Source organism: Poeciliopsis prolifica, unplaced genomic scaffold (genome assembly GCF_027474105.1).
Source record: "Poeciliopsis prolifica strain line A6 unplaced genomic scaffold, Auburn_PproV2 SCAFFOLD108, whole genome shotgun sequence".
Lineage (NCBI taxonomy): Eukaryota > Metazoa > Chordata > Actinopteri > Cyprinodontiformes > Poeciliidae > Poeciliopsis > Poeciliopsis prolifica.
In genome coordinates this window covers 831,459-847,500 of record NW_026562483.1, presented here as the reverse complement: position 1 = coordinate 847,500, position 16,042 = coordinate 831,459, and the positions used below count along the sequence as shown (strand labels likewise).

The 16,042-nt window shown below is 49.1% G+C and overlaps 1 protein-coding gene across 1 annotated transcript; it reads left to right on the top strand.

Moving 5' to 3' along the window:
• The first annotated feature begins 2,570 nt into the window (after positions 1-2,570).
• Positions 2,571-15,877, top strand: LOC129354345 (transforming growth factor-beta-induced protein ig-h3-like). The gene is given in 19 exon segments (XM_055023844.1): positions 2,571-2,891; positions 3,670-3,768; positions 10,636-10,667; positions 10,670-10,699; positions 10,773-10,930; positions 11,004-11,168; positions 12,049-12,195; positions 12,273-12,435; positions 12,516-12,728; positions 13,749-13,886; positions 13,965-14,107; positions 14,272-14,408; positions 14,472-14,602; positions 14,984-15,049; positions 15,052-15,107; positions 15,180-15,282; positions 15,402-15,451; positions 15,520-15,544; positions 15,619-15,877. Coding segments are annotated over 19 exon segments (2,031 nt in total). The 5' UTR covers positions 2,571-2,778; the 3' UTR covers positions 15,681-15,877.
• Positions 15,878-16,042: the final 165 nt, after the last annotated feature.

Below are 16,042 nucleotides of genomic sequence, written 5' to 3'. Positions count from 1 at the left end.
TCTGATGGTCCAATAGTTCTGATGGTCCAATGGTTCTGGTGGTCCAATGGTTCTGTTGGTCCAATGGTTCTGATGGTCCAGAGGTTCTGGTGGTCCAATAGTTCTGATGGTCCAATGGTTCTGATGGTCCAGAGATTCTGAAGGTCCAGAGGTTCTGTTGGTCCAATGTTTCTGTTGGTCCAATGGTTCTGATGGTCCAATGGTTCTGATGGTCCAGAGGTTCTGTTGGTCCAATGGTTCTGATGGTCCAATAGTTCTGATGGTCCAATGGTTCTGATGGTCCAATAGTTCTGTTGGTCCAATAGTTCTGATGGTCCAATGGTTCTGATGGTCCAGAGGTTCTGTTGGTCCAATGGTTCTGATGGTCCAATGGTTCTGATGGTTCAATGGTTCTGATGGTCCAATAGTTCTGTTGGTCCAATAGTTCTGATGGTCCAATGGTTCTGATGGTCCAATGGTTCTGATGGTCCAGAGGTTCTGTTGGTCAATGGTTCTGTTGGTCCAATGGTTCTGATGGTCCAATGGTTCTGATGGTCCAGAGGTTCTGTTGGTCCAATGGTCTGATGGTCCAATAGTTCTGATTGTCCAATGGTTCTGATGGTCCAGAGGTTCTGAAGGTCCAGAGGTTCTGTTGGTCCAATGTTTCTGGTCCAATGGTTCTGATGGTCCAATAGTTCTGATTGTCCAGAGGTTCTGTTGGTCCAATGTTTCTGTTGGTCCAATGGTTCTGATGGTCCAGAGGTTCTGAGGTCCAATGTTTCTTTGGTCCAATGGTTCTGATGGTCCAATAGTTCTGATTGTCCAGAGGTTCTGTAGAACGGGTCGGTGGTTCAGGAAGTTCTGATCCAATTCTTCTAAAATACATTTAAAACAGGAAGAAGAGGCTTGATGATGTCATCAGCTAATTTGCATGTTTGTTGAACTGATAGATGACAAATATGAATCAAATTTATTTTAATAGTAAACATTTGAAACATGAAAAACTTTTTTACATTAAATTTCCTGTTTGGAATCACGAAATGTTTTTTCTGAATTATTGCAACAGAAAATGAAACGAGAAGGAAGAAGATTTCTGTTGAATCATCAGAATCGTCTTGGTTCTGCTTATTCCTGTCAGAATGAAACCGGACCGAGTTTGATTGTCAGACCCACAGATTCTCTCATCCTGGAATCTCCTCGAATCTGAATCTCCTGAATCAGGACTCAGACTCTTGGTCAGATGATTCATCATATTCATAAAGTGATGGTGGGCTCTTTGTGACAGAGATGACTGCTGCTGACCTTTGACCCCTGAAAACATCTAGAAACCTGGCTGTGTGCACAAAGCAGCTCTGTGTCCCACACACACACACACACACACCAACAAACGCACACACACCACACACACACAAGCACACACACACACGCACACGCACAAACGCACACACACACACACACACCAACAAACACACACACACGCGCACACACACACACGCACACACACACACACACACAACAAACGCACACACACACACACACGCACAAGCACACACACACACACGCACACGCACAAACGCACACACACACACACGCACACACACACACACACACACGCACACACACACACGACACACACACACACCAACAAACGCACACACACACACACACGCACAAGCACACACACACACACGCACACGCACACACATACACACACACACACACACACGCACACACACACACACACCAACAAACGCACACACACCAACAAACGCACACACACACACACACACACACACACACACACACACACACACACACACACACACACATTGCAGAGGAAGCTCTAACTGGAAACAGATGGAGGCGGCGACGCCCAGTCCCAGTTCTCTAACTGGTCTGTTCCCAGTTCTGGTTTCCATCAGAGTGATGATGATGATGATGATGATGAAGCTCTCACTCATTTCTGTTTGGTTCAGAGCTGAATTCACTTCAGTCGCTCATAAATTTATGTCGTTCTAAACAATTATTGATTATTGATCTGAGAGCTTCAGGAAGTCCTGGCCGTTCAATGTGGACTCTGGCTGCTAACACTAGCACTAGCTGCTATATATGTTTAGCATTCAGATGCTATTTTATGCTAGCAGAGCATATGCTAACTGCTTTTAGTGCAGCTTGAACAACAACAATCGTTTCCAGCGTCCAATCAGATCCCGTCAGAGCAGAAATTAGCCACTTCCTGCTCTTAGCGGATTAGCATTAGCTGTGCGTCAGCTTTACGGTCGTATCAGAAACATGTGAATAGAAAAGGTTCTGGATCTGGAGTTCTGTTGGTCCAGAACGTTCAGATTCTTCTCCTGGATCCAGTTCATTCGCCTGCCTGCAGAGGTCAGAGGTCAGATCCTCTGACCTCTGACCCCTCCATCTTGTTCTTCATGATCTTCACAGCCGCGATGTTTGGTTTGCCATGACAACACCCACGAGTCCAGAGTTTGGGTCACCAGAAACCTGATGTTTCAGGTGCATGAAGCCACGCCCCCTCCCCTCCCCTGGCCACACCCCTTCGGTTTCCAGCTTTGTTTGGAAAAGGAGGATCCAGTCAGCGTGGGGAAGGTTCGGTTCTGATCCAGTTCCCTCAGCGGGCTGAGGTCAGAACTTTTACTGGGTCTCTGCTCCTCCTCCTCTTCTCCTCCTCTTCATCCCCCTCCCCCCTGCTCCTCCTCTTCCTCAGGCAGCAGAACCTTGTGAGCAGAGCAGCAGGACGGTTCGGACGGTACCAGGAGTGGACTCTATTCAGTCGAGATGAAGCCGTGGATGCTGGTTCCGGTTCTGGCCGGGGTTCTGGCCGTATGCGGAGCCCGGTCTCCGTACCAGACGGTTCTGCAGCACAGCCGGATCCGAGGCCGGCAGCAGGGGTGAGTGTCCGAACCGAGCCGAACCGAACCGCTTAGAGTTCTGCTCCAGGAGCTGACAAACAGTTCTGTAAGCGCATCAGAGACGAAGTTCTTCTGGGTCCGAGCCGGAAAAGTTCTGTAGAACTTGTCCAGGTTCGGACATCTGGACCTGCAGGGCGCCCTCTGCTGGACGTTCACTGCTGCAGTAGGGAAACCTACAGCAGCTCAGTTCTGCTCGGTACCGGAGTTCTGCTCGGTACCGGAGTTCTGCCAGAACCGTCTCAGTTTAAGGTGAACCCAGTGAGTCACAGAGGGAGACTCAGTTCCGATGAACCGGTTCTTTTAAGGTGGGCTGAGTCTCATAAAGGTGGAACCAGGTCATTTAAGGTTGACCTGGTTCTGACTCCGTTGTGGTTCTGGACCGGTTGATTTACAGCTGCAGTTTTAACTTTTCCAGTCTGATCAGATCTCTGTCTGTGACGTCAGTCATCCTTGTGTATGCGCTGCTCACTCTTGTGTGTAGCGCATTCACATTTCTCTCTGCTGCTACAGTCTGCCATAATTGCTAGCTACTTAGCACAGCCTCAGCCTGTGACGCTAAGTTGTTCGCTGCGATTAGTAGCGAGTACATGACGTTGATTGGCAGCACTAAGACCCGCCTCTTGGCTCTGATTGGCTGTTTTGGTTAATTTCTGTCACCATGGTGAACTGCCGGTTCTTTCTGCGAGCAGAGCTGCATTCCTCCTTCAATGAAGCTGTAGCGGTTCTGACCCGGCTGACTCTGGGTTTTCTGTTCCAGGCCCAACGTCTGCGCCATGCAGCAGATCAAAGGAACCAACAGGAAGTACTTCACCAACTGCAAGCAGTGGTACCACCGCAAGATCTGCGGCAAACCCACGTGAGTCTCAGTTTAACCAGAACCATCCACCAGAACCATCCGGGTCGGGCGGCTCGGTCAGCGCAGGATGCTGAACGCAGCCCATCACATCAGGACGGAAGCAAACAGGAGTGAGGTTTTTGTTTGCAGGAAGTGGACAGGCGAAGCAGCCTTTAGTGGAGCCTGACTACAGTTTCTGACCCGGTTCTGACCCGGTTCTGTGTGGCTGGAGTGGTGGGTTGGGATGTGATGCGTTCACTGACTCAGGCTCCTGTCGTTCTTCACTGTTGATGTTTGCGGTGTGTCGGATAAAAGCCTGCAGACGCAGATGGACCTGATTTACTTCCAGATTCGGGTGGTACCTTCAGAATCGGGTCGTCCAGGCTGCATTTGGGGAAAAAAATTGCATTGTCGAATGCGACTGAAATCTGAATATTTTTGTCCGAATGCGACGTTTATTATCCGACTGTTGTCACGTCAGGCTGAACAGCGTTAAAAGATGTATTTGGTGAAATGTCGTTTCCTGCTGGTTCCAGCAGCTGGCCTGCAGTACCAGGACCTGCCAGGTGTCACCTGTCCAGGTGTTTCTGTTAAATGTCTCCCATCGTCTGGATGAACTTCCTGGATTCATGAAAACGGTTCAGACTCTGAGAGCCGCCATCGTTTTCCAGACGGTCCTGGAGGTTTTCCAGAAGCTGCAGGGATGATGGGATCTCAGGGGGAATTCTGGGTAATTGGTCCAATCAGACGTTTGACTGGTTCTGGGTCAGACTGGACCAGACTGGACCAGGCCGTCGTCCTGTCTGGGTTGAGGTGAAGCCAGCAGTGTTTCTCCCACATGGCGTCTGGTGGCTGGGCGCTGGAAGCCGTCATAAAGAGCGCAGTGTTTCCAAACAGGAAATGGGATTTATTCCGCCGGGAGCGCTGCAGGTTTATGTTGGAGCCGGTTCAGAGCTCCCAGCCAGATTCCTCCGCTGGATGTTCCTGGAAACGGAGCGGCTGAGTTACTGCGCCTCGCTCTGTTTGCATCCACAGCAGACACCTTGTTTAGAACAAGCGGGAGCCGCTTTTCCGTCTGGACAGATAATCGGGACCAGCCGTTGCCACGACGCTGATCTCCATCTGTGGACGCTTAGTGCCTCCAGACGCCGACGGCGCTGAGCTCAACGAGCTGCAGCTGCAGAGAGCCGGCGCCAGTTCAGGGAGCTCACCTGAACCCCAGGTTCTAGACACAAGCAGAACCGAGTCCAGGTTCTCTTTCCCAGATTTCCCCTCAGGTCAAAAAAGAAACATCTGAGTGACTTTGGGTCAATCGCACCAAGGTCCAGAAGGTCCAGAAGGTCCAGAAGGTCCAGAATCAGAAGGTCCAGAATCAGCAGGTCCAGTCCAGTTTACAGAGAAACAAACCAACACCAGATCAGAAGTCAGGCAGTGGTACCGGGTCCTTATGGGATTCCTGGGTCAGAACTTTGGGTGCTGTCCCAACCAGATGAGCCAGAGGTCAAGAGGTCAAACATTCTAACTCAGAGCCAGGAGAGCAGCATGTTCCTGATATTAGCATTAGCATGCTAAGCCTCAGCCTGGATGTGTTTCATATTTCCCACCAGCCTTTTGAAGATGGCTGCCATGTGAGCATGAAATGTTCTCCACCTTCATGACTTGATGAACTTTACGTCTCGTCATCTTAAAACGTGAAAGTGAAGATGAAGTCCAGCAGAATCAGAAACTTGGCGAGATGAGAGACAGAAGCTTCATGTTTAGCATTAGCTTCTGCTAACAGTTATATGTGTTTAGTGGTTTAGCGAATTGGTGGTTATGAAGCTAACTATTTGGGTTCTTCCCGGCGCTCCGGGTTCTCCGGCCATCCCTGGTGCCTGCAGATTGTTCTTTTCTCAGAGGAAATGAGTCCAGTCGGCCGGTTCTGCTTCATGCCGCAGGTTCTGATACGCTTCATTCGGTTCAACCCAGATCAGAACCAGCAGCTGCTGCAGTAATAAATGGATAAGTTTCTTTGATGCTGAGACATTAGAATATTCTGTAACTGGTAGAAGGCCCACTTTGCAACTGTCTTGATGTGGCTCTGAAGGGTCAGGTCAGAGGTCAGGTCAGCCTGATCTCTGGTTTCAGCTAGGACAAGTGAAGCTGTTCTCACTCTAGATCTATCACTCTAGATTGTTAATCTAATAACTTCAGTTTAGAGCTGAAACGATTGTTCGAGTGATTTGAGTTCCTGTATTATTAAAATCCCTCGAGGAAAATCTATCTGTCTCGAAGGCTTCGTTAAATTATTAAATTATTTGGCACACTGTGTTCCTCCTGGGCGTTATTTGTGGTGCGCAGTGATGTCACTTCCACCTATGCGTTGTTGCTAAGTGCTAGCAGCATGATGTTAAATTTTCCTGTGTTTTATCAAGTTTTGGGGGACAAACAAGCAGTTAAATTGTGTTGGAGCATTTCAGCATTTCTGCTTTCAGAACCACATCATCAATGGGGACTTTGAGGGAGAACTTGATTAATTGTGAAAATATTCTACCCACCTTATTCCTAGCCGGCATGAGACGTTGTGTGATTTATGGGTGCAACTTCCACCATTTGTTTACATGTTAGCAATTTGTTAACCGGCTTTCCACAAAAGTCCTAGGCTATAAAATATGTGGGAACACCAGCTGTCACAGTTTAAATGCAGCAATATTGTTTTACCGCTACCTACAGATGGATGGCGACTTGAAGAAATTGCCGCAGATAACCAGCACTAGCTTAGCTAGCTACCGACAGTAGTATAGTCAGCTACAAGCCCTAGCATAGTCAGCTACAAGCACTAGCTTATGTAGCTACTAGCATATGTAGGTTCCTGCACTAGCTTATGTAGCTTCCAGCACTAGCATATGTAGCTTCCTGCACTAGCATAGTTATCTACCATTAGTAGCATAGTTAGCTACCAGCACTAGCATAGTTAGCTACCAGCACTAGCATATGTAGCTTCCTGCACTAGCATAGTTAGCTACCAGCACTAGCATAGTTAGCTACCTGCACTAGCATAGTTAGCTACCAGCACTAGCATAGTTAGCTTCCTGCACTAGCATAGTTAGCTACCAGCACTAGCATAGTTATCTACCATTAGTAGCATAGTTAGCTACCATTAGTAGCATAGTTAGCTACCATTAGTAGCATAGTTAGCTACCATTAGTAGCATAGTTAGCTACCAGCACTAGCATATGTAGCTTCCTGCACTAGCATAGTTAGCTACCAGCACTAGCATAGTTTGCTACCAGTACTAGCATAGTTAGCTACCAGCACTAGCATAGTTTGCTACCAGTACTAGCATAGTTAGCTACCAGCCCTAGCATAGTTTGCTACCAGTACTAGCATAGTTAGCTACCAGCTACCAGCATAGCACTAGCATAGTTAGCTACAGCACTAGCATAGTAGCTACCAGCACTAGCATAGTTAGCTACCAGCACTAGCATAGTTAGCTACCAGCACTAGCATAGTAGCTTCGTAGCATAGTTAGCTACCAGCACTAGCATAGTTAGCTACCAGCACTAGCATAGTTAGCTACCAGCACTAGCATAGTTAGCTACCATTAGTAGCATAGTTAGCTACCATAGCATAGTTAGCTACCAGCACTAGCATAGTTAGCTACCAGCACTAGCATAGTTAGCTACCAGCACTAGCATAGTTTGCTACCAGTACTAGCATAGTTAGCTACCAGCACTAGCATAGTTAGCTACCAGCACTAGCATAGTTAGCTACCAGCACTAGCATAGTTGCTACCAGTACTAGCATAGTTAGCTACCAGCACTAGCATAGTTAGCTACCAGCACTAGCATAGTTAGCTACCAGCACTAGCATAGTTAGCTACCAGCACTAGCATAGTTTGCTACCAGCACTAGCATAGTTAGCTACCAGCACTAGCATAGTTAGCTACCAGCACTAGCATAGTTTGCTACCAGTACTAGCATAGTTAGCTACCAGCACTAGCATAGTTAGCTACCAGCACTAGCATAGTTAGCTACCAGCACTAGCATAGTTAGCTACCAGCACTAGCATAGTTAGCTACCATTAGTAGCATAGTTAGCTACCATTACTAGCATAGTTAGCTACCAGTAGCATAGTTAGCTACCAGCACTAGCATAGTTAGCTACCAGCACTAGCATAGTTAGCTACCAGCACTAGCATAGTTAGCTACCAGCACTAGCATAGTTAGCTACCAGCACTAGCATAGTTAGCTACCATTAGTAGCATAGTTAGCTACCATTAGTAGCATAGTTAGCTACCAGCACTAGCATAGTTAGCTACCAGCACTAGCATAGTTAGCTACCAGCACTAGCATAGTTAGCTACCAGTACTAGCATAGTTAGCTACCAGCACTAGCATAGTTTGCTACCAGCACTAGCATAGTTAGCTACCAGCACTAGCATAGTTAGCTACCAGCACTAGCATAGTTAGCTACCAGCACTAGCATAGTTAGCTACCAGCACTAGCATAGTTTGCTACCAGTACTAGCATAGTTAGCTACCAGCACTAGCATATGTAGCTTCCTGCACTAGCATAGTTAGCTACCAGTACTAGCATAGTTAGCTACCAGCACTAGCATAGTTAGCTACCAGCACTAGCATAGTTAGCTACCAGCACACTAGCATAGTTAGCTACCAGCACTAGCATAGTTTGCTACCAGTACTAGCATAGTTAGCTACCAGCAGCATATGTAGCTTCCTGCACTAGCATAGTTAGCTACCAGCACTAGCATAGTTAGCTACCAGCACTAGCATAGTTAGCTACTCTGTCTGAGCTGCTCCAGATGCTGATGCAGGTTTTCTTCCCTTGGCTTCTATCCACACAATGAAATGAGCACATAAAGCATTTTGGGTTCTTTCTTCAAGTTTAGAATTTTTAGTTTAGCCTTTTTCTTGCTTTTCTGTCGGAAGGCGATAAACTGCAGCTTTTGTTTTGGGAGCCGTTCAAGACACCCCTGCTGCCACAAACTAAACTTGCTGTGATTATTAGCAGCAACTTGACACTTCCCAGAGGCAAGTTGCTCTCTATAACAGGTTAATGTGCGGTTCGGTTCGGTTTCTGGTCCAGTGGGTCTGCAGCCCAGCAGCTGCTGTCATTTCTCTGCTGATTTGATCACACCGGGATCTGATGGACTAAATAAACCCAGATATTTTGTCTTATAATTCAATTTTGTTGGCCCAATCATAATGATAGACTCAGATCATGACTTTATTATTTTGAAATGAAAAACCAATGGACACCAAGCTTATTTCTGTAGTTCTGGTGTTTTATGCTGTCGGCGCTAAACTGCAGCTCAGACCTCTGACCAGCAAAACACCCCCCAAATTCCAGTGAAATATTGCAACTGGCGCCGGAGGTCCGACCCGTCACGGGTTCCCCAGTGAGACTCCCAGTCAGGCGGAACCAAACTTCGTTACTACGATATTACAACTTCAGTTCCTGTTCAGTGACGTTGTGATGCAGAGCTGTGCATCATCGCGTTGCCATGGTAACTGATCTGGTGGACAGGAAGGATCCAGGTTTGAGGTTTGATTTCTACGGAAGCCTCTCAGGGACATGGGGATTTTGTCCTTTGCGTTTCCTCGCAGTAATCGACGGACCAGTTCATACATCATAACTGAATCCTGTCAGCCTTTCTGCTTATTATAATTTTATTTTGGTTTTTCCATGAATATCTTGTGATGGAATATCTGAAGTTTTATATATTTTTCTTTAGTAAAGAATGCACCACAAACCTGTGATATAAACAGAACTTTCCCCACGTAGGAAAGAAATAAAAATACATCTAAACTATTTGGACTATTTTCTGAGTTATGATCAAAATCATCAGGCGGTTAAATCGACTTTCAATTAGTTTTTTTGCACCAAACAGTTAATAATAATAAGACGTTTCACTGAGGCTGTGTAAGATCCACATGAATGAAATAAGTAGTTATTGATATGACAGGACACCTGGGTGGTGGGCGTGTCAATGTGACATCACCAGGTATGGGAAGGTGAGGGGCGTGGCGTGTGAGGAAGCATCTTGGTCATTGTGTCAGTCCTTGTGAAGTTTTGATCATGGAATAATCAATAATCATGACAGATCAATAAGTGGCCTGGAGACTGTAAACGCTCAGTTGTGTTTAAGGGAAGAGAGGATGCAGACTCGTCAGGACGGTCAAACATCAAACCACACTGGTACTGGGAACTGGTACTGGGTGCTGGTACTGGGAACTGGTACTGGGAACTGCTACTGGGAACTGCTACTGGGAACTGGTACTGGTACTGGGAACTGGTACTGGGAACTGGTACTGGAACTGTACCGGGTGCTGGTACTGGGAACTGGTACTGGGAACTGGGAACTGGTACTGGGAACTGGTACTGGGAACTGGTACTGGGAACTCCAGAGTTTTGTCCTTCTCTTCTCCAACCTCACAGAGCTGAGTAAACATGAAAATGAGCTCAACCAACCAGGAGCGTTACTAACATGTCCAGCGGCTGCAGCACGCTCTTCTCTTCCCTCGTTCTCCATAGAGAAGCGGTGTCGCATACTTGTGACATCATTAGCAATATGACAGCATCTTAAAGAGACACGACACAATTACGGCTGTTACAAAACGATTGACACTCGGACGATGAGCTTCCCTGACTGAACCCAGAGCAGAACTCTGACTCCATCTTTAAATATGGAAATGTTGGAAATGTTGAATTCATATTTGTCACTGTAAACAAAATAGACCAGCAAATATTGCAGAAGTAAATTACAAGGGAACGTAAAACTTATTGCGAGGGAACGCAAAAGAAAAAGTTCCCCATGTCCCCTCGAGGCCTCCGTAGATTTCTGTTGCCTCTGGTGACAAGTTGCCCGTTGCTCCGTCTCCTCCGCAGCGTCATCACCTACGAATGCTGTCCAGGTTACGAGAGCTTCCAGGAGAGAAGGGCTGCCCTGCCGGTACGTCATGTGACCTCTGACCTCCGCTGCGCTGTGCAGCGGAGGTCAGAGGTTCTGACGGGTTCTGTTGCAGCGCTGCCTCTGGTCAACATCTACAGCACTCTGGGCGCGGTGGGCGCCTCCACCACGCAGATGTACTCGGACCGAGCCCGGCTGAGGGAGGAGGTGGAGGGACCGGGCAGCTTCACCTTCTTCGCTCCCAGCAACGAGGCGTGGGCCGCTCTGCCCGCGGTCATCCGGGCCTCAGGGGTCAACGCCGGCCGGGGGTCAACGCCGCCACGCTCACTCTGTCGTCCCGCTGCAGGAGATCCTGGACGCTCTGGTGAGCAACGTGAACATCGAGCTGCTGAACGCACTGCACTACCACATGGTGAACCGCCGGCTGACGTCCGAGGAGCTGAAGCACGGATCGTCCTTCTCCTCCATGTACCAGGACTCGCACGTCCACATCCATCACTACAGCAACGGGGTGAGCGAGACGCAGCTGAGAAGCTAGCAGCGCTAACGCTAAAGCGCTAATCACAAATCTGCTAACGCATGAGTCAAACATTAACATGGGATTTAGCAGAAGCTAATGCTAAACTTCAATCATGTTGCTGTCCACCTCCAGGCAATAACATGTCCTACTGCAGAGCATAGCGCCCCCTGCAGGCTGAAACGTGTCGTTGGCCGGTTCTGTGGTTGGAGCTGCAGGAAGTGATTCTGGATCAGAACTTTCTGTCCTGGTTTCAGTTGGCAGCTGTTGAGCCTCCAGGCTTTAGGCTCGACCCACAGAGATGGAAAACAGTTTCTGCTGCAAAACACGAGAAAATGACTCGAAAGATCAAAGCTGTTTTATTTGGAATGGAAAATTGTGACCTTAAACACAGAACTTTATATGTTCTACAAACATCTGCAACAAAAACGTAATTCACAGAATTTACTATTCTTAATTAATGCATAAACGTCTCAAGTCAAGTTTAATAGTGAAAGCTTCCAATGATCTCTGACCTTTAAAGGTTCAGGCCTCAGGCTGCAGCTCAGTTCAACCTTCATGTTTGTTTTCCTCTTTACTGCCTGTTTCATTTTATCCCTGCATGTTTCTTGTGTTAATCACAGGAAATGGAAAAGCTGGTAAACACACTTCAAAATAAGAGCATGAATATAAACTACTACTTCCACACAGAGCTGCAGGAATTAGCTTAATGAAGCTAAGTGCGCTAAAACGCTAACTAGCAAAAGTGCTAAAAGAACATTAGCTATGCAAAGTGACATGATGATGTCACTTCCTGTCTGAGCGGCTGCAGCAGACGGTTCCTCCGTCGCGGTCCGTCTGCAGTGGGTCTGACCGGCAGGTTGTCGTCTCTCAGATCGTGACGGTGAACTGCGCCCGCCTCATCAAACCCGACCAGCACGCCACCAACGGCATCGTCCACGTCATCGACCGCGTCATCACCGCCGTGTCCAGCGACATGCAGTCCATCGTTGACGTCGACGACAACCTGGAGACGCTCCGCGTGAGTAAATCCCTGGGAACTCCCGGTGTGATGATGAACAGGCGTTCTGACATCACTTCCTGTCTCCCCGCTTGCAGGCGGCGTTCGCTGCTGCGGGGCTGAGCACCCTGCTGGAGAGTCCGGGTCAGTACACCATCTTCGCTCCCACCAACGACGCCTTTGCCAAGATTCCTCGGGAGACCCTGAACCGGATCCTCGGAGACCCCGTAGCTCTGAAGGTGTCCTTCTCTGTGCCTGATGGTAATACCGGCGTCTCCGGGCGCCGCTGACCTCTCACTGACCTCTCGCTGACCTCTCACTGACCTCTCGCTGACCTCCAGACCTGCTGAACTACCACATCCTGAAGCAGCTGCACTGCTCCGAGTCCATCGTGTCGGGAACGTCCATGGAGACGCTGCAGGGCGCGGCGCTGGAGGTCGGCTGCGACGGCGACCAGATGACCCTGAACGGGAACGCCGTCGTCACCAAGAAGGACCAGCTGGGGACCAACGGCGTCATCCACTACATCAGCCAGCTGCTCATCCCAGACTCAGGTTCTGGTTCTGAACACACTCACTCAGGACAGGAGGCCCAAACTTTCAGCTTGGGGGCCACGTCTGGCCCCAAGGAGGATTTTATTGATTGATCAGATGCAGGCAATGTTCCCTCTAAGTGTTCATGTGTCTGAGCACACTGAGCTCCACTGTGGGCATCATCAGTGGACACGGCGCAGGGCGTGGCCACGAACAAGTATTATAAACCTGAGATCATAGAAAGTTGCATGGCTTATGAAAAAAATCAGATCACATCAGCAATTTTCATTTGTTTTTAATTTCAGTGATTTTCTGAATTAAAATGAAAAAGAAGAAATCATTGCTATTAATGGCCTCATATTTCTGTGCCAGTGAACAAATGTCTGCTTATCCATAACTCAGTGCTTCAATATCAGATGCAGACCATTCTTTAATTCATGCTCTGATAAACGAGCATCAATGTGATCACAGAGCTTACTAATAACAAGAAATAATCTCTACGATCCTCCTCTGTCCACTCTACTGTTCTTCTAGTTGCATAAACTCCAACAACCATTTGATCTTAGAGGTGCATTTATTTTTTTACTGTGGTGAGTGGACGTCCCACTGAGACATGATAATGTCTCTTAACTCTGCTGCTCTATTCTCACCTGCTCGGTGCCACGGCGCTATGACCAAGACATGAACCCAAACCAGCATGTGATGATTGGCTGCAGTGAAACTGAACCGCATCGTATCATTGGCTGGATTCCTGTCACTCACTGACTTCAATGCAAAGTACAGAAAAACTGTTATTGGTCCAAACTGATGTCTGAGCTCAATGTCCACTTTATGCTGGACTTTATTTTATGTGCTGCAGATTTTCTGAGAAGATGCGAGCAGCTTAGAGGGAACATAGGTTTAAACTTGTGTTGTTAATCTGGTGAAATTATAACAAGCAAAAGTTTCTGAAATATTCATCAATTTATGACCAATCATAGTTGGGCTGTCAGGGTTCTGGTCCGGTTCTGGTCCGGTTCTGAAGCTCTGCTTTACCTGCAGCTAAGACTCTGCTGGAGCTGGCGGAGGACTCGGCCGTTTCCACGGCGACCAGGCTGTTCGTGGACGCCGGCCTGTCGTCACACCTGACGGGTTCGGAGGCGCTGACCATGCTGGCGCCGCAGAACCACGCCTTCAAAGGTAACGCGGCAACCGGATCCTGACCAGGTCACCTGGTGAACAGGTAAGGTGACCGCTTTCCGCCACCTCGTCCAACAGGAAGCGTGACGATGACCCCTGACCTCCGGGTGCTGATGAAGAACCACCTGCTGAAGCAGCAGCTGTCCTCCAAGGCGCTGTACCACGGCCAGCAGCTGCAGACGCTGGGCGGCCTCACGCTGCGGGTCTTCGTCTACAGGAACGTAAGAACGGGGTCAGAGGTCACGGGGTCGTCAGCTGGAGAACCTGATTGATATCACCTGAAAGTTTGTCGTGAAAACGAGAAACAAAACTTTAACGAGAAATTCTTGTTAAAACATAAAACCGGAACCATTAACGTTGTGGTTCTGATGTCCGTCCTCTCCAGAACCTCTGCATCGAGAACGCCTGCATCGCGGCTCATGACAGAACCGGCCGCTTCGCCACCATGTTCACGATGGACAAGGTTCTGGCTCCGCCCACCGGGACGCTGATGGACGTCCTGAAGGCCGACGAGCGCTTCAGGTGAGCGTCGGACAACAGGCCGCTCCGGTTCCGACCCGCTCTGACCCGGTGCGTCTCTTCCAGCCAGCTGGTCGGCGCCATCCAGACGGCCGGCATGACGGAGCTGCTCAACCAGCAGGGGGCGCTCACCTTCTTCGCGCCCACCGACGAGGCGTTCAGGGCCCTGCCGCCGGCCGAGCTCAGCCAGCTGCTCAGTGAGTCTGCAGGTTCTGACCCGGTTCTAGTCCAGAACCAGGTTTGTTGTGGTTCAAAAAGGTTCTGATTCTGGATCAGAACCTTTTTGGGGTCAGGAAAAAGTCAATCGATTATTGGCACATCCTGAAGGCTTGATACAATTTTATAAATTCATAAAAAGATCAAATTCCTTCTTCAATAGAAAAATCTATTTTATTGCCTGAAAGTTAAAAACTTGTCCATTTGACAAAAGCTGAAGATCCATCATTGATTACCTGATTGATTATTGGACAGTAAAGGTGAGTTCCCTGCTCGGCATGCAGGGGGCGCTGCTGCCGCTCCATGTTTGGCCTCCTGGTCTCCGTGGAGACCAGCAGCCAACCAGCTGTCTGTTTCTGCAGGAAACGCCGATCAGCTGGCGGCCGTCCTGCGGCTTCACCTGGGGGAGGGGCTGCTGGTGAGCGGGGGATCAGCTCCCACACCCGCCTGGCGCCGCTGCAGGGCGACAAGCTGGAGCTGGGCGTGGTCAGTGCTGCAGCCGGTGCCTGATTGGCCAATGGGCGACCTGTGGCAGTGCTGACTGTGTGTCTGTTGCAGAGAAACTTCACCGTCTACGTCAACAAGGTTCCTGTGGCCGACGCCGACCTGATGGCCACCAACGGAGTCATCCACGCCGTCAACGCCATCATCAGACCTCTGGGTAAGCCCCGCCCCCTCCTCGGGGTACAGCCCCGCCCCTCCTCGGGGTACAGCCCCGCCCCCTCCTCGGGGTACAGCCCCGCCCCCTCCTGAGGTTCTTACCTCCTGTCTCTGTTGCAGCTCCGAAGGCGGACCGGGAGCAGGCGGACGGACCGGTGGCTGCAACTCCAGTAAGAAACCAGTAACCAACCAGTAAACCGGTTGATGGATCCTGTCTGACCTTTGCCCTCTGTTGCAGGTCGACTCCCGGAGGTTCAGGAACGGTGAGAGACGGTTTTCCAGCTAATGGCCCTGGTACTGGTACTCATTCTGGTCCTGACTGTGTCTGTCTCCTCAGACGACTTGTTCGAGCGAGTTCTGATGAGCCGCTCCAGCAGAACCATAAACCGACGCCAGTGAGGGGGCGGGGCTTCCGGCACAACCACTTCCTGCTTCCTGTTTGACGTAGAACCAGTTTGAGTCTGTGAAATCCAATTCAAATCTTCTGTAAAGCGTGTCGTCCTGCAGCATGTCGGCAGGTCGCAGTCCGGACCTGGAATCGGACCAGAACCGGACTCATGTTTGTAAAATAAAGCTGAGAGTGATGCTCCTCTTCATCATTTCTTCATCCCTGAACCTGAACAGATTCTCAGTTATAATAATTGTAATAATAAATAATAACATTCAGGTGAGTGCCGAGGATCACAGCCGGCCTCCAGGCCAGCAGGGGGCCCTAAAGAGTCTTTGGTTTCCTCACCAGTAAACATGTCAATGAGTTTGGC